A 26,128-nucleotide genomic window follows, 5' to 3' on the forward strand; every position below is an offset into this window, starting at 1 on the left:
AAAATCCTACCATCCTGCCTCCCACATTACTCTCACAATTAAGTCCTTGTCACTGTCCAGCCTCTGAGAAAGGATCTGGCATCTCTTGCAGGGTCATGGGTATGGCATCTTAACTGCATGCATCACACCCAACATCCAGTGACCAGAGCGATACTTCACCTGTCTACATATGATCTTGCCACTGCCTGCTTTAATCTATTGACCTCAAATATTCTTAGGATGCAATTCATTTTTTATATAATTAACATACCTCCCAAGATTTGGACACTTGGCCATCTTTTCCATCCTCATTCCATGGCGATGCTACTTGCTTATCTAAAATAACGTTTGAGATTCATACAGCATCCGGTGCTGTTATTTAGCCAGATAATGTTATGTCCACCTTTCCGAGAAATTCAAGAGGCTATGAATTACATTAAACCACATAGCTAAGTGGCAACCGAGCCCCACTGTTTTCCCAGCACACTATGGGGAGGCCAGCCTACTGTCAAATGTTAGATTTTGTTCCTGGAGATTTTAGGATGAATATGGGACAAACTACCTCCTTGTTTTCTGCAAATTCATTTTCCCTTTAGCCATATAACATTGGGTTTGCGGTATTTTGGGGACATGGTAGTAAGTCATACAAGCTTAATTCCTTTTACTTCACATGTTCAATGGCCCATGTAATTACAAGGCCCAGGGATTTCCTCTCTGCTGTTAAAAGAATTATCAAGTTAAGAATGTCTTGATCTTAATTAGCTTTTACTAGGCCTTTCTGATGCCCAAATAATATATGTGGCTAAATGGTAAACAATAAGGATGAGGCCTATTTTTGTTTGTTTGTTTCTAAAACTCTTTTCAAAGAATGTACAATGGGAACCTACATGGAAATCTTCATCTCAAAAATTTTTTAGGTAATATAAGGTACTTTTCCTTAGGGGAAAATTAAGAGTTTAGATAAGGGACACATTTTTAAATAATCAAAAAAAATGGAAAAGATGCTTCTTTTGCGTCTTTGGATTATGTTGTGTTCAGTTCCCTATTATTTTATTTTCCTTGCTATGCACATCTTAAAAATTAGCTATTGGTAATCTTATCAATTTTCCTGTAAGTCTACCAAGTAACTGGATAGCTTTTCCTGTTTTTTGTTATGTCACATCTTCTTACCTCTAACATGCACACTCTCGTTCTCTGTATTTATTTATAGAGCTCTCACCTCTCAACTTCTTTCTCTGTTTCTGATATTCTCCATCTGAAGCATGTATCAGAAGTTCTCTCTGTGACTGGTGGAATAAATTAAGACTGTGTGATTATTTACTACTACATTCAGCAGCTTGGATCAAAAACCTAGATTTACATCTTTCTAACTGTGTGAACATTGTCAAATTTCTGATTGGGTTAAGTTCCTAATTTTATATGTATATTTATATATATGTGTGTGTATGTATATATTTATATATGTATGTGTGTATATATAGAAATATATATAGATTTGTGTATTTACATAAATAAAATTAGTGCGTTAATAATAGATTTGCATGGTGTTTGAAGGATGATGTCAATTAATGATTATAAAATTCTTCGTAGTGTGTTTGACACAGTGAATAATGGCTAAATGATGGCTGTCATTCTTATTACTGTTGTTATTACAACCAGCATGGTGACTGCATATGGGAAGATACAGAGCAGACTATGAGGACCAGAAAGAGAAGGATGCATTCTTGTATTATTACTAGGCATTAGGTTGCTTTTTGCAAGGTGGCGGCTATAAAGTATTCTGGGATGGCACTATCTGAATGCTGAGAGCAAAGGGCCCGTCTCCAGAGGGCACATCTGGAATTGGGTTATATTCCTCACAACTGGAGAGAGGGAAGGCCAATGCGACGTGAGGGCCCAGGCATCATTTGGAGCAAGGTAACCGGACTGCAGGGGCTCTTGTAGAAGAAGAGGTACAAAGCAGAGGGTAGTGAGTCTCCTCACACAAAATACTCGCCTCTCTGTATTATAGTTGCCAGTTTCACAGAAGATGTGAATTATGAATTCAAACTTAATTTCCTGTAAAAGGTACAGTGAAAATAAATAGCAAAAGAAGAAAAAATTTTAACCTCAGCGCCTGTACTAAAGGCCAGATAACAGTTCTGAAACCACCATCCACTGGATCTTGGTGATCCTACCCCGATGGGGTAGACATTATTCCCCTTGTCTTCTTATCAATAAGAAATAAAAGCCTCCTGAAAGGTGATGCACCTTGTCCAATTCAGGGAGCTGGTGAGAGGGTAACTGGCTCCACCTTTGCCCCTACTTCAAGTTCTTTCCTCCTCCACCCCTAATCTTGTCTTATCCAGAGTCAGTGCTGCAGATGTCTGAGCAAGGCAGGTAGAAGTACATGTGGCTCGGGGCCTGGACATCTTGCTGTGTGTGGCATCGCCAAAGAGGACCCCTTGACCTGTCTGCTTCTATGAACGTGTAGAAGCGTAAATTCTGCTCTCCGACTGGGAAACATTTTGCTCCCACATGGAGGTTGTGTGAGAGTAGAGCATTGTGGATACACCTCATATTGTTGTAACCTATTTTCTGCTATTCTCGCCGAGATCTGAGGATTTTTATTTAAAGTTCTGCCTTTCTGGGATGACTTTAGGAGCTATAGATTTCATTTTCCTGGAGGGATTTAGAGGAACAGAGGTCCACAAATGGTTCTCCCTGGCACACTCCTGGGCAGTCAGCGTTAGTCCGTTTTCCAAGAACAATGTTTTTTTTTTTTTATCAGGTAAGACAGGAAATGCTTTTCACATATTAAATTTAGAGGTGTGCTACAGGTGTGGACTGCTTAAGAAAGAAAGTCATGAGACAAAAGCAACCAAACCTTCTCAGCAAGGCTCTGAAATATGCAGAAAAGCAGTTGTTCCTATCTAGTATTGAAGCCCTCGTGCAAGTTAACAATTATATCAGAACTTAACTATTACACTTTTTAGTCTAAAAGAGCTATGCCTTTTGTTTTGTTTTGGTTTGGTTTTGGTTTTGTATTGTTTAAATGAATTGAATTTTAGAACTCAGCAAAGATGGTTTGGTACAATATCATAATTAGGGAACACAAAGACTGGTTCTTGACAGGAGAGATTAGAGACTATTTCATAAACGAGGATATTTAAGCTAAACGTTGATATAGGGCAGTGTTTTGACAGGTGTAGAGGCATAGGAAATCATTTGAATAAAGATGAATATGATAAAAATGCATGAGTGTAGGCTAAGTAGCACTGCAAAGCACCCTCAGAGCCTGAAACATGTAGAGGTTGGAATCAACTCTCTCTCTCTCATTAACCAGACAATACTAAGCAGATGATGCACGTTCTTGGATCCAGATTTTCTTCATGTATTACATGCGGTAGGTTAAAGATGGAAATAATGTATGTTAGAAGTTTCTGGGTTAAAAAGTACATGGTAAATTTCCCTTGCTCTTTCTTTTATCTGACAAAACATCAGCTTGATGTTTTGCTTTGACGAGTGGTTTGCAGTCTGTTTCCCAATGTGGAGATGGATGGATTTCTTCAGACGTGGGTTTATAAATATGTCCGGTTTTTTTTTATTTATTTACATTTCACATGAGTAAAATCAGGGGCATAAAATATCTTTTAATTCCATTAAACTTAAAAATCTAGAAAATGTATCATAGTACTTAAATGTTGAGACAGAGAGTGAATATGAAATTCTTTCTTCAGTGAATGAGAAAAGGCAAAAACTATCCTGGCAGCCGGGTGTTACAACTCAGATTTTTCTCATCATTAGCTGCATAGTCCTCTGAAGTGAAGCCGGTTTTGTCTCTAAATCGGTGAACGTGGCAGTTGAACTTTATTTTTTTTTTTTTAATGGCAATTCCTCTATTAGTCTGCTGGGGCTACCTTAACAAAGTATCACAGACTGGGTGGCTTCAATAACAGAAATGTGTTTCTCACAGTTCTGAAAGCTGCAAGGTCAAGATCAAGGCACTGGCATGCTTGATTTCTCCTGAGGCCTCTCTCCTTGGCTTGTAGATGCTGTCTTCACCCTGGGTCTACATGTGGTCTTTTATCTGTAGTTGTCTGAGGTCCTAATCTCCTCTTCTATAAGGATACCAGACCTATTGGACTAAGGCCCAACCTAATGACATCATTTTAACTTAATTACGTTTTTAAGGGCCCTGTCTGCAAATGTAGTTCATTCTGGTTAAGACTTCAACATATGAGTTTTAGGGGGACACAGTTCATTTAATAATACTCCCTTTGATGCTTTCACACCGTTAGACACAAGTAAGAGAACTATATCTTTGAAGAAGTATTTTGTTGTGCTCTATATCAGAAAGTAATCTTGAAGACACGTGGTCCTTTACAGTTATCTGCCTTTGAGTTGATCAGGGAGATGCTCATTTATTTAACTGCATGAACACATTTCAGAAAAATGTTGACAGGGATTTAAAGCTTTGCTATTGTCTATTAATGATCTTGTTATATATCCTCCCATCATAAGGCAACAGAGTAAGCTTGATTAAAAATTATTTAAATTAGCCACCTGTGGAAATGTCAATAGGAATCATATTGAATTACCTAAAGTCACATAATTTTTTTAAAAGCCTCCCGATTCTTGAGCACAAACTTTAAATTTTACACACACAGACACACAGACAAATTCATGTATATATTTATGTGTATGTATATGCACACAGAAAATGCTATCATTCTCCACAGAAAAGCTTAAAATTTCAGAATTAGAAATTTAGAAATAAAGTCCAGTACTTTTTCAGGTTAAAATTTTAACATTTATCTTACAAGCATCTGTTGTGTGAAGAATAGGTTACCCCTACCAGCAGTTCCCAGCGTTCTCTAAAATGTGACTCCGATGGGTCACTTCTTGAGAAAAAGCTGAGAAAATATGTTTACTATTTCTCTAATGTTCAGTGCGCAAACTTTTAGCTTGAGTTTCATGCGTGCCCAGAGCTGCCTGCAGACTGCCATCAGCCTCACCTACTGTTATCCCCAAAGCCTCCAAACCCATCTGTCTTCAGAAAATACTTCGGACTTTCTCCCAGGAGGACATCTCCTTACCTGAAAAAGGTACTTCATTCTGTCATCCACATCTTGGCCATCTCTGACTCAATTTCATCTCACTTTCTCTCCAAAGCTTTCCACTAACCACCAGGATTAAAATGACCAGATGCTACAATTTTCATCTATAGCAAGCATTTTTATTGTTGATTTTTTGATACATAATGATTGTGCATATTTCTGGGGCATGTGATATTTAGATACATAACTACGATGTGTAATGATCAAATCAGGGTAACTAGGATATCCATTGCCTCAAACATTTATCATTTCTTTGTGTGGGGAATATTCCAAATGTTCCTGCTATTTTGAAATGTACAATAAATTATTGCTAACTATAGTCACCCTAATGTGCTATCAAATACTAGACCTTATTCCTTCTATTTAACTGTACTTTTGTGCCCATTAAAAAACCTTTCTTCATTATTTACCCCTACTCCTTCCCAGGCCCTGCAAACCACCATTCTGCTATCTCCGTGAGATCAACTATTTTAGCTCCCACAAGAACATGAGATATCTGTCTTTCTGGGCCTTATTTCACTTAACATAAAGTCCTCCAGTTCCATCCATGTTGCTGCAAATGAAAGAATTTCACTCATTTGTGTGGCTTAATGATATTTCATTGTATATTATATAAATTCCATTATATATGTGCATGTGTGTATGTGTGTGTATATATATATATATACACATATATATGAAATATATTTACATGCCACGTTTTCTTTATCCATTCATCCATTGATGGATATTGACCCCCATATTCTGGCAATTGTGAAGAGTGTTACAACAAACAGAGTACATATTTTTTTTTTTTTTCATATACCCAGCAGTGGGATTGCTGGATCATATGATAGTTCTATTTTTTATTTTTTGAGAAACCTCCATACTGTTTTCCATAGTGGCTGTACTAATTTACTTTCCCACCAAAAAGTATATGAGGGTTCCCCTTTCTCTGCATCCTCCCTGGTGTATGTTATTTTCCTCATTTTGATTATACCCATGTCAACTGGGGTGAGATAGTATCTCATTGTGGCTTTGATTTGCATTTTTCTGGTGATTAGTGATGTTGAACATTTTGAAAATATAACTGTTGGCTATTTGTATGTCTTCTTTTAAGAATGTCTATTCAGATCTTTGACCATTTTTAAATTGGGTTTGTTGTTTTGTTGTTGTGGTCGAGTTGTTTAAGTTTCTTATATATTCTGGTTATTAATCCCTTGTTATACAGTTGGCAACTATTTTCTCATTCTGTAGATTGTGTCTCCATTCTGTTGGTGGCTTCCTCTGCTGTGCAGAAGTTTGTCAGCTTGATATAATCCCATTTATCTATATTTGCTTTTCTTGCTTACACTTTTGAGATCTTAACCCCAAAATTCTTGCTCAGACCAATGTCCTGAGAAATTCTTTAATGATTTCTTCTGGTAGTTTTAAAGTTTCAAGTCTTACGTCTTACATTTAAATCTTTAATACATTTTCAGTTGATTTTTTAATATAGTGAGAGATAAGGATCTATGGTTTTGCATATGGATATCCAGTCTTCCTAGCACTGTTTATTAAAGAAAGTGTCCTTTTCCCCAAATGTGTTCTTGGTGCCTTTTTCAAAAATGAGTTTGTGAACAAAAATGTGTGGATTCATTTCCGGGCTCTCTATTCTGTTCCATTGGTCTATGTGTCTGTTTTTATGCCAGTATCATGCAGTGTTAGTTACTATGGCTTTGTAGTATATTTTCAAGTCAGGCAGGGTGATGCCTCTAGCTTGTTCTTCATAGCAAGCATTTTTATAGTTACTTCTAAAGGATGATCATCTTCCTTGGCCAGTGACATCATATAAATTACTATAAAGTGTTTTTTGATGCTGAGCTCTTTTCCATATAATCCAACCTGATGGCCACATAAAGCTGTAAATGTTTTAAGGAAGAAAATACCTTAAACTTCCTAGTAGATTTGGATCTTAACAGTCTTTTCATAGAGCTGAAATTAAAGGAGGAGTTTTTATTTGGTTTTCACAAACGTGTCCTGAAGCATTAACCTGAAATTCTAAAACTGGTTTAAAATGTGAGATTTTCTATCCCCTGCACAACTATACTATAAAATTAAAGGAAACCAAAAACAGGCATGGGAATGTGATAGTTAGGCGGTGTTCCTGAGTGTGGTATTTTAAAGTTTTGCTTTTCAGTTTCCTCGTGGCATTCATTTGAAACCTGGTTCATTGAGGGCTAGCTGCAAACCTTCCAGATCTTGTCCTTCTTTGCAGCTCCAGGTTTCTCCGGCCTATGGTTCTCCAGGACCCTGCAGTTTTTTTTTTTTTTTTTTCAGAGGCCTGTGCCAGATCAGTTACACACACACACACAAAGGCTTTTGGGTAAAGGGAAACTTAGGTACTGAGCAAGAAGCATGAATGTAAAAATATAGAAGCCATAGGGATAAGGAATTCAGTGGCTACCTATGCCATTCGAAAGGAGTGTGCCAAAATGTGTGCTGAGTAGTGCCTTTCCCAGCATTTTCTTTTTTTAGAAATTTAAAGTATGGCTCTGATGCCAAAGCTACAAACCATAAATCCAATTTAAGTGAAGGACTTGAATGTACATTTGGGAGAGTTGGGGGAAAGCGGAAAGAGGATCTGTTTCTGAATCACCTCGCCTCTTTCTCTTCCTCCCTCCCACCCTCCACCCTGAAAACATGTCCACACAGTGGGATTGCTTGTTAAATTAGCACACTATGACTATGTAACTATATTTGTGAAATAGAGTCAAATTAGAATTGAAAGAAAACAACTGATATACAAAAAATATGAAAAGAAAGTTGAATCCATGATCTAGTGCAAATGTTCTTCCAGCTCAAACTACTCTAAAATAGCCCTGGACTGCCTGCAGCTCCACATCTCACAGTTTGCTTTATGAAGTATCAAAACATTCTCAAACTTTTGACTGCGATAGGTTTCCATGTTTTTAAACTTTTGCTCTAATAAGCAAGGTCTATCTCTTTTCTTTTAACAATTTTATGGGAAACTTTCCTTTTCTCCTCTCCATTCCTTCACTCATGTCCACCCTTCCTCACTTACTAAGTATTCATAGTCCAGCCCCTAAGAAGAAGAAAGGGGCAGCATTTGCTGTACTTTACTCTGTGTGTGTGTGTGTGTGTATGTGTCTGTGTGTGTGTGCACGGTCGCGACAAGGTAGGAAGACAAGGATCCTTAACTAGTGCTTTTCAAATGATAATACATTTCCACTTTTTAAATAAAGTATGCTTTTTTCTCAAGATTTTTTTTCAAAGCAGCGATTCCCTTCCCAATTCCTGTAGGAAATGACCATCCAACTTCTTGAACACTTTCAGCGACAGGGAACACATTACTTTGTGGGAGAGTTGATTCTTTCACAGGATAGCTAGGAGTATTGGACATTTGGTTGTCCTTTTTGATTTATTTATTCATATATTAATGATGTATTTATTGAGCACCTACTATATGACAGGCTCTGTTCTAGGCACCTGGAATCTAGCAGTGACCAAAGGGACAGCAACCACTGCCATTATTTATGTTCCATCTTGGCGTCACTCTACTTATTTGTCCTAATTCTGTCTTCTGAGGCAAAACTTAAATAATTCCATTCCCTGTTTTTGTGACAGCCCCACAAACTGTTGAAAATGACATTTCATCATCTCAGATTAAACATTTTCTTACACGGTTTTCCCCAGGCCCACCCTGTCTGTCACTCTCCTCTCATCTGTCAGTGCCCCTTCATTGTGTGTTTGTATCAGGGGTGGTCTGAGAACACTGGGATGCCCACTTAGAGCAGAGCTGAGTGGTACCTGGGCAGCGTGAGAGGCCAGACCACAGAGGCTTTCACATTCACACCATCATTTCCTTTTTGTGTTGCTCTTGCACACATCGCATAGTGAGTCTCTGCCTCCATTTCCTTATCTGTTTTTTTTTTTTTTTTTTTCTGAGATGGAGTCTCACTCTGTTGCCCAGGCTGGAGTGCAGGGGCGTGATCTGGGCTCACTGCAACCTCTGCCTCCCAGGTTCAATTGATTCTCCTGCTTCAGCCTCCAGAGTAGCTGGGACTACAGGCACAAGTCACCACACCCGGCTAATTTTTGTATTTTTAGTAGAGATGGAGTTTCACCATGTAGGCCAAGCTGGTGTTGAACTCCTGACCTCAGGTTGTCCGCCAGCCTCTGCCTCCTAAAGTGCTGGGATTACAGGTGTGAGCCACCATACTTGGCCTCATTTTCTTATCTTTAAAGTGAGGATAATAATGCTACCTAGCTCAAAAAGTTGCTATGCATATTAAATAAGTTAGTATTTTTTAAAAGAGCACTTAGAGTCGTTTCTGGCCCAAAGTGTATGCTCAGGAAATGATAGCTATTATTCTTACTATTGTTATCATTAGCACTGGATATTACCTTTCTGTTTATACAGCCTCATTGTTTTAGGACTCACATCATGCTGTTGGTTTAATGATGATGTGGACAATTGACAGCAATCTGCTTTGGCTGTAAATTCCTCTCAACTCCTAACAAAACACTTGGAACAAAGTATAGATTCACAATATATGCCTCCTAAAGGAGCAAGTTAAATATCTTGGCATTTTAAAACATGCTTAAACAAAACATAGAAAGGATTTCTCCTCCTGTTTTCCAATGTAAAATGATGTATTTCTATGGCTGTGTTGTAGAATTCTAGAGATAGATGTGTCTTTAAGATTCATTAAGGGTGATGTTATGAACTGCCTTTCTAAAATTTTAAGCCTTAATAAATAAAAATGGTGAAGAGGCATCACTTCCTGGTGATAAAATAAGCAGAAACTTTGGGTTTTAGAGATGCATATAACTGGTTGCAACTGAATTCAAGAGCAAATGCTACAGTATCCTTCATGAAATTTTCACACTGATTTCCAGGAGTATTTTTTTCTTTCTTTCTGTACATAACATCTGGTTTAAATGTTTTTCCTGTCTGGTTAAAAGTGTAGATGTCTACTTGGATTCATAGGTATCGTATCTCTGAATGCCGCCTATTTTCTTCTCCTTCCCTTGCTGTTCGGGAGATTCTGTAGAGAGGATTATTAATAAAAAAATCTTTTATCACTTCCATCTTCTCCCAGAAGCAGCTAGAAGACAAATGTCTGGAAAAGAAACTCAGAAGGGAACAGAGCTTAGATGTTTGCACCTTTCTTTAAATGGAAGTAGCTTTAAAGTGTTCATCACTATCATTTCCAACTATCTACCCATTAGGTGGAGGTCTCTAAATAGTTCTAGATATGAATAGACAAGATGAGTGGTATACTTGCCACAAAATGTTACTTCTTAAATGTATGAGCCTCAACTCTGGAGGATGAATAGATCAGTCCTTGTCATGTGCAGTTATTTTCTTAAATTCACCCACTGCTTATTTTTTTAACATAAAACATTTAAAGCAATGCTTCCTGGCTCTAAAGCAAATGTATAAAAAAAAAACAGAAAATATATTTTTTTCAGACAAACTTCCCAGTTTACTGCTCTACTATTTATCTGAAGAAATAGATAAAACTGCACATCTGGTGTAATTCTTGTTTTCATGGTTAATGCAATATCCTGATGCAATATAACTTTCACTGAAAGGCTTTTGATTCTGAATTTTATTATATAAAAATGCACTTTTATTTCCACAGATGTCTTTGGTTCTTTAACATCTACTTTTTGTCATGCTAATTCTGTATTTCAGACAATGTAATGACAGCGGAAGAACAAATTAATATGGTCTGCTATAGGTTTAACTGGCTGTGGAAAATTCTGTGAATGAATCAAATAGCAGTTTTTCTTCAGATTCTTTAAATTTAGGGAATCCTATTTCTAGTTTCCAAAAGGAGAAGTGAATCATTCTTCATAGTTTTTTAGCTGAATATGTTAAATCTGTGTATTAAATTTAACATAATACTGTATCTACAGTTAAAAAATGAATAGTATTTAGATAAACTGAAATATCTCACATTTCCCTCTTTAGATGACAATAGCATGTAAGAACTTACATAAAATGCTCTTTGCTTCATAATCTGGGGCATATTTACTCTCTCAGCTGGCAGGGTAGTCCTTACTAATGTTTATGTTAATAGAAGTATACAAAAAAGTTCCTGAAAGTACCATAAGTGTCTTTTAGTGTTTGGTGTCATTGACATATTAACAAGGAGTCTGAAGATGAGTAACACAACCGCATCTGTCAATGCCACAGGCGGCACTTGAGCCACACACCAGCGCCTCAGACAGAGCATACAGCTTCTTTGCCGGTGCGCTTGTGTTCTGGGAAGGAGCAAATGAAATCATTCACAAATCAGGAATCCCTGGCACAGTATAGAATCAGGAAATCTTTTTCTAGATGTGATTGTAATGATGGATTGACTTGGATCCCAAATGTTATCACCAAAAGATACATGCTTTTCTTACTTAAATATGCACAAGAACTTTGCTAATTGTTGTATTTTGCAATTACATAGTTGATATTTAGGATTTAATTTTGAAAATATGTAATTACAACTTAAAAATAATAAATTAGTAGGCCAAAGCACATGATGTTTTATCATACAATTATTCATCTTTACAAGTGATGAATAAATAAGGTGGAACAATAGATCTGACATTTTGGCCATTTTACTGTCCATTTCTGGATTATGTGGGTCTTAAGAGCTCCAGTGTGTTTCTAATATGTTAGAACTTTGCAATGAGAAAATTTCATCGGAAAATAGTGTTGGAAAGAGTGCTTTTCTGAGTTCCAAAGATTTCCTTCCTTCTGTAGTTTATATACACTGGATATTCAAAAAGTTAGTGAGAGTTCAACCCTGGGCTAGGAATCCCAAGATACTCCTGTTAAGTCTGCTCCTTGGAGATAAGGGTCAAGTATTAACCAGGGTTCTTATAGTCTCCCTTCCCTTTAATGATCTCCTCAAACATTTTCCCCCAGAAAAGTATTTGCCCATAGTCAGTCTCTTCATATACTTTGCCTAGAGGAAATGCTTTAGCTACAATAGTTTTTGGGGAAAAAGCTTAAAATTATTTGTGTTTCCGTTTCAAAACCCACATTTATTTTTAGCTCAAGCATGCTTTTCTCCAACTCTTAAATGCAATACAAAAAAAATGCATTTTGTCTCAAAAAGCATTTATAGATATATAGATACTTTAAAAAACAAAACACAAAGTGAATTTGGTTCAATAAATACGAGTTGAGTACCTGTTCTGTGGCAAGCACTGTGATAGGTTATTTTGAGTAATATGCAAATTATCAAGGCATGTATCATTTATTTGCAGAGCAGAAAGACATGCAAACCCACTAATTTAACACATGGCTAATTGATATAAAGCCATATTATAGTTTCTTTCCTCTCCTTAATAAACAGCAAACTCTTTGAGGGCAAGAGCTGTTTGGGTTTTTTGTTTGTTTATTTTTGTTTTTGTTGTTGTTGTTTGTTTTTGAGATGGAGTTTTGCTCTTGTTGCCCAGGCTAGAGTGCAATGGTGCGCTCAGCTCACCACAATCCCTGCCTCCCGGGTTGAAGCAATTCTCATGCCTCAGCCTCTAGAGTAGCTGGGATTACAGGCGCATGCCACCTTGCCCGGCTAATTTTGTATTTTTAGTAGAGATGGGGTTTCTCCATGTTGGTCAGGCTGGTCTCGAACTCCTGAACTGAGATGATCTGCCCACCTCAGCCTCCCAAAGTGCTGGGATTACAGGCGTGAGCCACTGTGCCTGGCCTGTTTGTTTTTAATGCCAGATACTATCGCTAGTGCCTGCACACATAGGATTCTGATAGGCAGAGAAGTGGTGGAGAGCTATTCTAGCCTGTGGGAGCAGTGTTAAAATTTAACACACGTAATAATACATTGGAATGGGACCGTGAGTTGGGTAATCACTCTGAAGTAACTGGAACCAGGTTCCTAGAGGGAAGGGGTTCTCAAGGTAGCATTGGGTCAATCCATAAAGGAAATTGAATGTAATCGTAAGGGATAAACAGAGATAGCAAATTTTCACATGCCTTTAATTTTATCTATCATTTTCGTTAGTGTCCCTATCCCACCTTTATTTTCTCAGTCATTTGGAAAAGTTCCTGGACATGGTTTATTTCTGTGGTTGGATTATATGATAATATATATCTTTAAGCAAATTATTCAAATACTATTTTCTGCTACCGGGAGTGCCAAAATCTAATTAGATCTGCCACATTTTTTTTTCTGCAAAAATGTATATTACAAAAGTTGTTTCTACCCTATAAAAACGTGTGATTTTTCCATAGCTAATAGAAGAGAACCTATGTTTAAGAACCTACACTGATAACCAATTAGTACTGAAATTTATGTGTATAAACACAGTTTGTATGATGTATACACATTAATGTGTTTGCTACGGAAAAACATATGTCCTAGTGTACATTTTTCCATTTAAATCATAATTTAAAATAAATACACCATTTGATTGGTTATCCTGATTCTTCTTTTGCCAGTCTTCCCATTGCATGAAAACCATTTATGATGGTGTTTGATTTAATAGAACCTACTTCTAAGAGAATGAGTGTTTTAATTAAAAATGTTGTGTATTTTTCACCTGAATCTGAAGGCAGTCGGGCTGATTTGCATTTCTTTCAGTTCTGAGTGTTGAGGGTAATATATTATGAAACATCTTTTTTTCTTGATATATATGCACATTAGTTTTCATTATTTCTGTTTTAATTAATATGACAGATCATAGTTAGCACAGAGTTTTGTGCAAGGAGTATCTTCAAAACATTTTTAGTAAAATTATCAGGCACACTAAATAGAAAATAAAAGACAAAACTGGAGCAAAAGGGGAATTAAGACAGGCAAAGAAGAGATTCTAAGTTTTTATATTTTCTTAAGCAGAGTAGGTATTCTGAACACAAATGTTTTAGAAGAGAATAAAGAACTAATAATTTTATGAGTTAAGAAGTATTTTGCATTTTTGCATGGCTAGCTAAAATATAGGTGTAGGACTTTAGATATTTATTTTTCAATTATTCATTGGGAACCTGTATTGTAAGACTTTGGGATATATCAGTATTTAAAACAAAAATACTTGTTCTTGTAGGCCTTATATTTACTAGAATGTTTGCTAGAAAAGTATCATGCAAGCCTTCTTATTCTATCAGTTTATTGAAAAAAATGAGCATGTACATTAATACTTGTTTGTCTCACACATGTAGTATTTTCACACTTTTATATCTGAAGGTATTATGTGCATTTAGGATGAGGTTTCATTTTTTATCATGGTAACTGTATTTCAGATTGTCTTTACATTTTCAAACTCCTTTGGCTAATTTCATGTTAGATTTCAATAGATCATCATTTGTTTTTGTTACTAGTTTCTATACTTGTTTTTAACCACAAAATCCATGTAAGAGAAAAATCTCATCTTTGTCATTTGTTTTGTGTTTATTTTAGCTTATTTTATTAGTATCATCTTTAATCCTTATTATCTCTATGGGATTTTTCCCCCTAAACTATTCTAACTTTAGTTAAACTAGATAATATAACTTATAAATCTACTTAACCGGGAACGCATAAATTGCTACACATTCACCTATGATACCATAAAATTACCATAAAATTGTCCAAAGGAAGAATTTGATGTCATCTGAAGTTTCAGGAAAGTGCTCTTGAGGAAAGGGATGTGTTGACAGAACCAGAGTGGGGAGGAGGAAAAGGAGGCAGCTATGCAAAGGTGTGTGCGTGTGGGTGCATGCCTACACAGATGTGCAAAGGGGCATTTTAATGCAGGTGGCCATATTTGAGACAGAGAAGGTTAAGGGAACAGGACAGATGTGGGAAATTATGGAAAATTTGTAGGTAACCCACAGTGACCCAGGTGAGGCTACTTGCAGGGGATGCATAAGGGTTATAGTGAGCAAAGCCATAGATAAGATAGGGCTTTACTGCGGTAAGGTGCATACGTAGCTCAGTGGATGGTGAAGAGTCACTGCATATTTCCAGATATGATGGATTTGAAAAGGAAAATTGCAGGTGGGAAGACCACCTAAGAGAGGTAATGAGGGGCTGGCAGTGAAAATAGAAAAAAAGAAAAAGAGTGAGAGACACTGTGAAGATGCATCAAAAGGAATTGAGCAACCCATTTGTTTTAAACTTATGGTACTGAACTAGCAATTTTGATAAGGTTTTAATGGGGCAGAGATGTATTGGAAATGTGGCCAATGGAAAAGTGGGATGGATCCGAGAAGAGGTTTTTCAAGATCTTTGATCCTTTCGAACCTTTGTGTTACTGCTTTGTAATCACAAATTCAGCTCTGGCTAGCAGGATTTGGGTTTAGACACAGTGGCAGTTAATCTTCAAAATACAAGTTCGTTTTGGTTTTTTAAACAGATTGATTTGCATTTTGTTTTTAGTGTTGAAGACGTTTTAGTTCAATTATTCCACTTGTAGAGGCTGCATCAGGTAGCAGTTAAGTGGGCAGGGTCCAGAGCTGAGTGATCAGATTCCAGCTGTTAACCTACTGGTTATGTGCCCTTTGTCACATTATTACCACTTAATTGCTCTGTGTCTTGATTTCTTCATCCTCCAAGTGGGCTTCTATTAAGTAAGGTAATGGTGAGGATCCGATGAGTTAATAATAGAATGTGCTTCTAACAGTGCCTGGCGCCTGAGAAGAATAAAATCAATGGCGTTATGATTTCTAAAAAGGAAAAACATCAAACAATATGCAATCAGATGAATCAAATTCAATTTGGTTGTATTTTCTTGAATTTAAAGGAGAAAAACATAATTTTACATTTTATTTGTGCTCCCTCATCCAAAATGAGGCATAATCCCAAAGGGGTCTCTGTGTAAGCATGAGGGCGTGTGTGAGTGGGTGGGTAGGTGACTTCTCACTGCCTCGCCTGATCTAGTTAATTCAACTCCAGAAGACATAGTAGCTCAAATAGGAGATTGCTTAGGAATAAGTGATGTCAGAACATAAAGTTTTACAGAAAAATTGTCAATCACTAATATTCTCAGTATTTTTTCTTGACAAGAGAATAATAAAAAATTATTCTCTTTTTCACGTTTTTTACTCTTTTTGCTTTTGTTCTCTTCTTTTTCGTGCTACATATGTTCAGTGAAGAGCATAAATAAAATACAGCAAAACTAAGAAAGAAGTCTTTAGTACTTAGCCCAGTCAAGTCTTCTGGGTGATGGGCAGACTAAGGCACAATAGTATTTTTTTCCACCAGTGCATATCTTAGAATTATGTGATTTGGGAAGTTATATACTACAGAAGAAGAAACATATGTGACACAATCCAATAATCGCTTAGATATTTATTTTTAAAATCCTACTCTTTTAAAAGCTTTCATATTCTAATATGGCTAGTCACACTGATGTTGTGACGCTCTGCGTTCATGCATGATTTTCCAAAAGGATTTTTCCAATATTATACCATCTATGAAGCAAATCTATGTACAATGGAGTCATGTCTCAAATGATCAGTTTTAAATGATGTGCATAGAAATAGATATTGAAATTCTTTGTAATTTCTTCAGGACTAATAAAGAGCTTAAGCATAGCTCTCAAAAACTTTTTTTGTCTTCACCTATTTGCAAGACCACAATTTTTCTATTGATTACAAGGTGCTAGGTTTCATTACTCAGTAACGTCCGACTGTTTTGACAGCGGATTGCATTAGCATGGCCCATTCAGCTGTTGCGGAGAGATGCCAGTTGCCATGGTGAAGATTATGATGTCCCACATCCAATCTATCCCTGAGATGAGGATGGCTTTTGCAAAACCACATGCAAATATTTGTTTTCAAAGGTACAACTGACTCTTTGTGAAGCACTGGATTACTAGAGTGGATGTCTTTTCGGTGAATCATCAAATGAGGATGTATTACTGCATGATTTCCCTTTTCGTTTAAATAAACTTCCACTGCCCTCTATCTCAATGCTCGTTGACAAAGAATCAGATTTCATATTGTATAACTTGACTGTCCTTTTTAGTTATACGAGTTAATGAGTTTATCTGTTTAATTTGTCTAATTTCTCTATTTGATTGCCTCAGAGCTGACCTCATATGCGTGGGTTTGTTGTGTTTCTCCTGAGCTCATAAGTGGAGTTTTCCATTTTCCTGTGGATCATGTTTAAGCAGCACAGATACTTCTGTGGAAGTAACAGTGACTCTTTGAACATCCAGGGGTGTTCTCCAAATTGGGGCTTTTCCTAAGAACATGTATCATATGTTAGTATGAATGTTTTTAAAATATAGGTATTTTTTGTTTTGTTTGTTTTTAATTTTGGGAATACTTGTCAACTTAAGTAAAAGGAGAACTCCGTTAAAAAACCCTTTAATGAAATTTCTGAGAGTCAAAATTCAAAATTGCAAAATTCTTGTCCTGCCATCATGAATGATAATATTGGTTATATTAATTCGTTTATAGCTTAAACTAATAATTAAACTGGCAGCTTAATTAGTTTAATAGTTTTAATTAATAATTTAAATATGCATATACTAATTTTATAAAACAGCCTGTTTCTGTGGCTTACTACTGCATTTCCTTTACCTTCTATAAATAGAATACTACAGGTTTGATAAAACACAGAAGAATCTGAGAGACAAAATAAAATATGCTACTTGTATAAAATGTCCTCTTCTGAAAAAAGAAACAGAAAAGATAAAGGAAACTATGGTGACACATTGTGAGGCTTATGATAACTATGTTTGCCTTTCAGATCCCCAGCTCAAGGGTATAGTGACCAGGTTATATTGCAGGCAAGGCTACTACTTGCAAATGCACCCCGATGGAGCTCTCGACGGAACCAAGGATGACAGCACTAATTCTAGTAAGTGACAACCTCAGGCCACCAGTTACACAGTTGGTAGAAGATACACTGCTACTTAAATGACTTCTTAAGATTCATTTGCAAATGTTTGGTCATGTTGGTTCATCTTTACAAATGTTACACACTAGGATGCCATTTACAATTTTATTTAAACTACGTGGATGAAAATATTAATGGAGCAACCAAAGAAACCTATGGTTTAAAGACGATTATGTTACTATTTTTGTTTTTTATTCAGACAGTTGTCATACCCAGAAAATTACTGTTACTTTTAATCTTATTATTGTAAAAGTTAAGTAAGTACACTAGTGTATTTAGGTAAAAATTAATTACATGTTTTCTTTGGGGTATTATTTCATCAGGCTCTGAGGTTCTTAATGATGCCTGTGGAAACTCAAAAGCTACAAGGAATAGTTCTTCTTTTTTTTTTTTTTTTTTTTTTTTTTTTTGAGACGGAGTCTCGCTCTGTTGCCCAGGCTGGAGTGCAGTGGCGCAATCTCGGCTCACTGCAAGCTCCGCCTCCCGGGTTCTACAGGCACCCGCCACCACGCCCGGCTAAATTTTTTTGTATTTTTAGTAAAGACGGGGTTTCACCGTGTTAGCCAGGATGGTCTCGATCTCCTGACCTCGTGATCCGCCCGTCTCGGCCTCCCAAAGTGCTGGGATTACAGGCGTGAGCCACCGCGCCCGGCCTGGAATAGTTTTTTTTTTTTACATAATAGAAATATAATTTAAAATTCTTTGCATTTAACAAAAAAAAATCTTTCTTATAGAAAAAACATGAAGGTTGTGTACTTTGAAATTCATTGTGCAAAGTGTTTACTTTATAGAATTGCATCTGTGATCATTTTTAATTAAAAAGCTACACATCTTCCGCTGTATTAATGTCTGTGTTCTTTTTCCTATTTCTTTATGTATAACATTTCTCCATCTGGTGCCTCTCCTTACTCAACTGTCGGTGTTTTGCTCTTCCGTTTTCTGTTTATATTGGCATCTGATTCATTTTTAATTTAGCATATTAGTTCCAAAATAAGCACACTTTTTACTGTTTGGGGGAGTTAGTGAAAAGCAAAACTGTTTTTATTAGAAATATTTAATCATAAGAAACATTATTGGTGGATCAAAAATAGATATGAATTTTTTCATTAATGTATCTCTTATTCTTCACATATAAACATCATTCCATGAAAAGAAGTGAAGATTTGAATAATACATATAATCAAATCAGAAGGTACTTCCTTCTTTTTTATTTTTATTTTATTTATTTTTATCAGCTCAATTTAAAATTCAGCACTTCCTTTTTTAAATTCTAGCAATCAAATTGCCAGTAACACTGATTCTGACAGTAGTTAGTGATACAAAATAGATTATTTTTCATGTGGTTTTGCCATGTGAAATATCATTATTTTTCCAGCCATTGTGTTCACTTTTTATATTTTGTGCATTGCTTCACTTTTTATTTTTTCTTCAATTCCTTTTTAATTTTTGTGTTTATCTACATTGTCCGTCTTGTGAATTTCTAATCTCTTTACTCTCTTTGTGTCTCATATCACTCTTTTTTATTTTCTAATTTTTCCCTTTTATGTTTGTTTATTGGTTTATTTTTACTTTATTTCCTTTTTGATATAGAAAAAGAGAAAGTAAAACAATTCAGCTACAGAAGAAAGAGGAGGCATTTTATGCCAAACATTTACTTTTGCAGCTTTTCTTATTAGTTTGGACTTTCAGAGATTATTGGTACTTGACGATCTTTGACCAACAAAAGATGTCAGTTTCTTATGGTTCAGGCTAATACACGTATCTCTGCCCAGTTTCTTTTCCCCTTTAACTCCTTACCCATTTGTTGACAAAAACCATTTCCTTTCTCTCATGTGTTACTCTTATGTAGGTCACCAAGTTTAGGGATTCATAATCTCTGATGTCTTCAGTGTTCTCTGATTTTGTTTGGCCTGAGAGGATTAGAACATGGTAACTAGTTTCCCATAACTCTGATTGCTAGGTGAGCTATGACACTCTGAAAGATTCATCAGACTAAAGACCGATGCCATCCATTTTATGACAAAAGTTTTCAAGACAGGACATACACCATAGCTTCATAAACATATTGCTTTATTGGACTACTTGAAAAATAATTTCGCTCAAACAAAGGTTTTATGTGTTTTTTCTCTAGCATTTTTTCTTTGTGTAATTTCTGTAGTGCCAACCAAATTGGTTACCTTTAATGATAGGAATCAATATTATTTTGAGAAGTGTCTATTAGACATTGCCTTTTAAAAGCATACTGCTTCAGAGTTGAATAAGCACTTTCTCAATATGGAAGTGCAGATTTATTGTGTGCACACATACAGGTCTGGTTATCTGAATAATTTTAAAGACTCAACTGGAAAGCTGAGATACTAAAAAACACTCCACCTTCTGTTCTGTAAATGTATGTTTTTTTTTCTACTTCTGTATCTGCAGTAGAAGAAGCAAAAACTCAGAACGAATCTTGAAATTTCTTCTGACACTCTAAATGCTAGTGAGACACAGTCCTGAGAAGAAAGATGAAACAGGATCCCCTTTGTAAAAGCAAATCAGAAGAAAATCATAACGCCCACACTCGAGGGGCTCAAATTCCTACGCAAAGTTCTGGTCCACAGCTTTTCTGAGACATTATATTGCATTTCAAGTGCACTGTAAGCCAGTTAGTTTAGTTTTGTTACTATTTCAACATTTGCAAAGAAATAAAGAAAAACAGTGGGTAAAATCAATGTTCCCTCCTCAAAAGGTTCTACAAATTATATGACTATAAAATTTAATACAATTGGCAGAATCGTAGCAGACTTATAAAAGTAATGGAAATTACTAATTAACTTCATTTTTATGTCCTCTGGCCTATGTAAATTGCAAAACGGTGTTTCTTAGGATGAATTTAAAGACATTTTCTTTTCTCTGGTTCATTTCAATAGTCTCATGAATCTTATGAAAAATGTAAGCACTGAAAAATTCTTTAAAAATAGGGATGTGCTTTAGAAAGGCTGTCAGGTCCTACTTAGAGTACAGCTCTTTTGTTGTGAGGAGGGAGGTGATGTAATAATCATATAGTTTCCTAATTATGAATAACTAACCCATGCTTTGTATTAAGAGAGTTATAAAAAATGGAAACATGTTTATGAATGATTATTATACTGAACATAAACATTATGAATAATCATTCATAAACATGTTTCCATTTTTTATGACTCCCCGAATACAAACCATGGGTTAGTTATCCATAACTAGGAAAAATAATTTAAAAAACCCTAAAACTCACCCAGATAGCACCCTAAAAGTCACTAAATTACAAAATTGAGGGCTTGAACTTTCATATCTTCATGATTTGAGTTCAATACATTTCCCACACTAAATATGGATATTTAAAATGAAAAAAAGACAGAACCATCCTGCTAAACTGCCTTTGTTAAAAACTTCAGATGAATTAAGAAGAGGGAAAAAAGACCCACTGGGGTGGGCGAACGTTGGTGCCCCTGTTCTCCAAGGGTTTCCAGTCTAAGATCTATAGATCTCTGGGAAGGAAAAGTAGCACAAAAATCATGGATGATGGGTAAATGGTTCTGGTGGAGAAAATACTGTAGCAAGTCGACTGCTTATTATTGACTGCCATAATAATGGAAAGATCTTTCACAAAAGGAAGTGAGCACCCAGGTAACCTCATTACCACTCTCATTTAAAAATCTTCTAAACGTCAGCATCCCCATGAACTACGGTATTTTATTAATGGGTGAGTTTTCTTTTCTGCCAATTTGCTTTTGGGGATGCCATGGATTTTTTTCTGTGCTCTTAAACTTCATTGTTCCTATTGACAGACAATAGCTACTACAAGCAGAATAGGACTCTACAGTTATCAATACACTATTAACTATGTCAATGTTAAAACCTCAGAAGTCCCTCTCACCTTACAAATGCTCAACCTGGTGACTTGATGTGTAAAATATTTCGATCACTCAGTGGCCACCACCCCACAGGATTTAGGATGGCAGTTCTCACCTTCGTTGTGTATTAGGGTCATTTGAGGAGCTTTTCAAAAAAAAATCCTTATGTCCTAAACCCATTTCCAAAGATTGTGATTTAGTAGGTATGGGGTTGAGCCTGGCCATTCTATGTTATGAACACAGGTAGTTTTAATGTGGGCCTGAGTTGAAAATCACTGGTATATGAAGAACTAGAGTGTTCCATGAATGAACAAAGTCACGAAAACATCTTCATTATTCTCACTCCCCTAGGCTTTGTGACATTGCCTTATAATTATGTAAGAAACAAAGAGAGTGGAGAAATAAAATTATATCTCAATTAATGTGGGTGTCTGTGGTTTTAACTAGCACCAGTTCCATCATGGCCAGCTCTGAATGGTTCTCTACATTTTAGTGTACATAAGCATTCACTTTCCACTATCATTCTGTAAATTATAATACCTTGTTTTATTTATTTATTTATTTATTTTTGAGCTGGAGTTTCACTCATTGCCCAGGCTAAAGTGCAGTGGCGTGATCTAGGCTCACTGCAACCTCCACCTCCCAGGTTCAAGCAATTCTCCTGCCTCAGCCTCCTGAGTAGCTGGGATTACAGGCATGCACCACCACGCCTGGCTAATTTTGTATTTTTAGTAGAGACAAGGTTTCACCATGTTGGTCAGACTGGTCTCGAATTCCTGACCTCAGGTGATCCACCCGCCTTGGCCTCCCAAAGTGCTGGGATTACAGGAGTGAGCCACCACGCCCAGCCAATACCTTGTATTTTATAATTCAGGTCCTAACCAAAACCCAAGGGAAAAACACTAGTATTTTTTCAGTATGATCATTTTAAACTATCTTACGTAATTTTTGTTTCCCATAATTGCATCATTTTGGTGAATTCATGATCTACTTGTTTTCTAAAATTATACTACCTGGCCTATATAAAATATGTGGCACCTACAAATATCATTCTGAGTGTGTGAAAGTTAGAAGAGGAAAGTTAGAATAATTAAGTTTGAATTGATTAGGGTAGTGTACCTTGCGTGGACAGTCATATGGTTATGGTTTTCTCTCCAAAATTTTGTGTATAAATCAGGAATTATTCTATGGTGCCCATTCTTTCAAGCTGTAAGGGGAGATGGTACAGTTCAGGTGTTCTAAACAAGAGTGAATATAGCCATCTCCCACCAAGAAGGAATACTGAGAGTTGCCAAATGGCACAGGTAGCTGTACTCAACAACTCCACATCTATATTTAATATTAAATAATGGAAATTAGGAAAAAAACTAATTCTTTCATAAGAATAACATAATCCCCTAAAATCCTGTAGCAGAAAATCTTATATTAGTTTACATAGTGAAACTAATATCCAACTAACCATAGATGCCCCTGAGTATTTTTCCAGGGATAATATTCATGGCCCTGGCCTGAGGTTTTCCTTTTATATTTATGTAGCACAGACATCTTGGGATCTTGAAAACAGTAGCATGTAATAATCAGAAGAGAGGGTGTAATTTTCTTCAACCTATTAAGAGGAAACATGTCCCTGAGAATTAAATATAACACAATTCATACAGTTTGTTTTTAATTATATACTACGTGGACCCTTGGAATGAAGTCCAAATTGCCCACATTTTTCAAATGACTTGGTTTTGTGCAATACAGTTGAGAGCCTGAGTTTGGATATTGTACTTACACGTTTACATCACTATTTTAGTACTTTCATTTCCTGTTCTGTCCTGCTTAGAATTAGACTTAGTTAAGAAGGACTTGAGTAGCAGCAGATAACCTCACTGTAAATAATTAATAGTTCTCTTACAAATGTATCTATAATAAAATCTCCAAAATCATCAAGCAGTTATCTCTAAGACTGATGCTAGAAGACCTACTAAACATTCAACATGTAACACTGCCATGGAAATACATTAAAGGGATATTAAGTTTTTTTAATGTTATAACGTTGCTATCTGCACTATGCAAAAATATATAAAATGCTTTTAACGTTTTATCAACAGAGAAGAAACAAAACATGGAAACATAAGTGAATAGTCTCTCTGACATTTGCATGCCATTCAGTTTTGATTAGTTCTTTCTAAATTTAGCTCCTTGGCAGGTGCACATCTTTTCCTGGCTTTGCTGGCATATCATATTGGTTCTACCACAGCCATTTAGTTTTGGAATCACCTGTTTAACTTCTGGCCTGACCTCATTGCAATGACAAATCACACCTTCTGTGTGAAGGGTTAGAATAAACACTCAACTTGGACTTTTAAAATTCTGCTCTTTGAGAGACTTCACAGTTGATTTCTTTTGGTATCTAATGGTGTCAGAGACAATGTTTCTAGAGGCATGATTACAGGCTTGATTCTGTTTATGATCGCATCAGTTCTTCAGAATGCTGTCAGCAAGACTGCTAACATCTAAAGGTTGAAGCTGAAGTACTCATTTTCCCCGTAGCAGAAACTTCTTACTTATAAAGCGAAATATAAGTTATTTAATTGGAATTTCTTAGAAAGTATCAGCAAAGGTGATGTTTCTTAAACAAAATAAATCAGAAAGAAAAAAATTACAGGATGCCCTGCTTCTTCCTGCCCATTCATGATAGACCACGTTTATCTTCACAGCACTCTTCAACCTCATACCGGTGGGACTACGTGTTGTTGCCATCCAGGGAGTGAAAACAGGGTTGTATATAGCCATGAATGGAGAAGGTTACCTCTACCCATCAGTAAGTAAGACGCCAAAGATCTCAGCCATTCGTTCAATGCATGTAAAATAACAATGGCAGCAACAACAAAAAGAAAGTTCTGTGTCTGTTGTTTCTGCCAGTTTTTGCCTTAGTATTTGATCTTTGCGAGGAATGCTTAGAAGCTGTTTATTTATTATTCACCAGTGTTTAGTAATATGAGTTTATTTAAAGGAAGTGTAATACTGTGTCTTAAGTAGTGCTTTTGCCATATTTTAAAAAATGACCTAGTTTACACGTGAATCTGATCTTTTGTATTTCTAGTTAGAAATGCACTTATCTTAGAGAGTTTCTTATAATTTTTTTTAAAAGAAACAATATGAATTCTTAAAAAAGAGAAAAGTGAAAGGAGAGTGTTTTTTAAAGTAAGAATTCAAATTGTGTGGATATTTTACTGAAAAAATAACTACTTGTAATATTGAAAGGTGTATTTCTTGCAAGCCTCTGTGTTTTGTGGTAATATTTATTGGAAGCTGAGCACTTTTCTTGCCATATGGCCTCTTCTGAAATATTTTCTACTTACAACTAATTTGCACTCAGATATGCTGTATTCATGCATATAATGTAGTTAGAATTCATTTCTGCCACAGGTTTAAGCAGTAAAGACTTAGTTAAAGGTGCTTTTTTCTATTATGCCTTGAGCAAAATTGATAAAGTCTTAAATGCATTAGAATATGCTCTTACATGTCATCCTCATGTAAATTCTTTGAAACTCTGTCATTGTTAAATATCACCACCAACAAAACTATAGATAAACATACACATATTGTGTGTGTGTGTGTGTATGTGTGTGTGTGTGTGTGTGTGTGTGTGTGTCTTAAACAGAAACATTCTCCAGGGGGCCTCCCAGAAAATGTAATCTATTTTCTTCAGTCAATTTGGGAAATCCTATCACAGGGAAATGAAGTCTGAGCTGTGGATTCCCTTCATGGTGAGCTCAAAAGTGCTGGCTCTTCTTATTCTGAGTTCCCTGAAGGGTGTTCCCACACAGAGAACTGGGTCCCACATTATGCAAATTGTGTTCTCTAGCACGAGATGAATATGCAGCATGTTGCCAGCAAGATCAAGCTAGAATTCCCTATGCTCCCTTTAGAAAAAATTAAATACAAAAAGGATCACTTTCTAGAGATGCTTTATTTTCAGATGCAACTCAATCTTGTTGATTCGGAATTTGCTCTGTTATTTTTGTTTATCTTCTTCCCAAGTAATATTTTAGGGGCCTAAACATCATTAGATGCAGTGTCTACTGTAGCTTCTAGTTCTATCTTTCTGTTAATAATTGTATCACATTGCCGTACTCTGATACATATGTTGATGACGGGGAAATTGAAATGTTTGTTTTATCTTTGTGCTGCTGAGAGAGTTGCTTTTTATTTATTTTTTGTCATGTGGTTGTAAATGTATGCCATTCTTTTTTAAAGGTAGGGTATATCATTTTGAGTATGTGTCTTAGCCTAAAATAAAAGTATTGATTATGCTTGGTGCAGGCTAAGCAGTAGGAATAGAAACAAGAAATGTGTT

The 26,128-nt window shown here is 36.0% G+C and overlaps 1 protein-coding gene across 9 annotated transcripts in view; it reads left to right on the forward strand.

Annotated features, from left to right (window-relative positions):
* Window positions 1–26,128, forward strand: part of FGF14 (fibroblast growth factor 14) — a 693,770-nt gene that overhangs the window by 522,051 nt on the left and 145,591 nt on the right. For 7 of the 9 annotated variants that reach the window (XM_055245295.2, XM_063618975.1, XM_055245299.2 and 4 more), the window contains 2 exons: window positions 17,759–17,869; window positions 24,486–24,589. In XM_055245295.2, the coding sequence (XP_055101270.1) occupies window positions 17,759–17,869; window positions 24,486–24,589 (215 nt within the window). Of the gene's footprint in view, window positions 1–17,247; window positions 17,268–17,758; window positions 17,870–24,485; window positions 24,590–26,128 lie in introns of those variants that run through there. The other 2 variants (XM_055245302.2, XM_055245297.2) reach the window with 2 other exon arrangements.

This window comes from Symphalangus syndactylus, chromosome 15, assembly GCF_028878055.3.
Source record: "Symphalangus syndactylus isolate Jambi chromosome 15, NHGRI_mSymSyn1-v2.1_pri, whole genome shotgun sequence".
NCBI classification, from domain to species: domain Eukaryota; kingdom Metazoa; phylum Chordata; class Mammalia; order Primates; family Hylobatidae; genus Symphalangus; species Symphalangus syndactylus.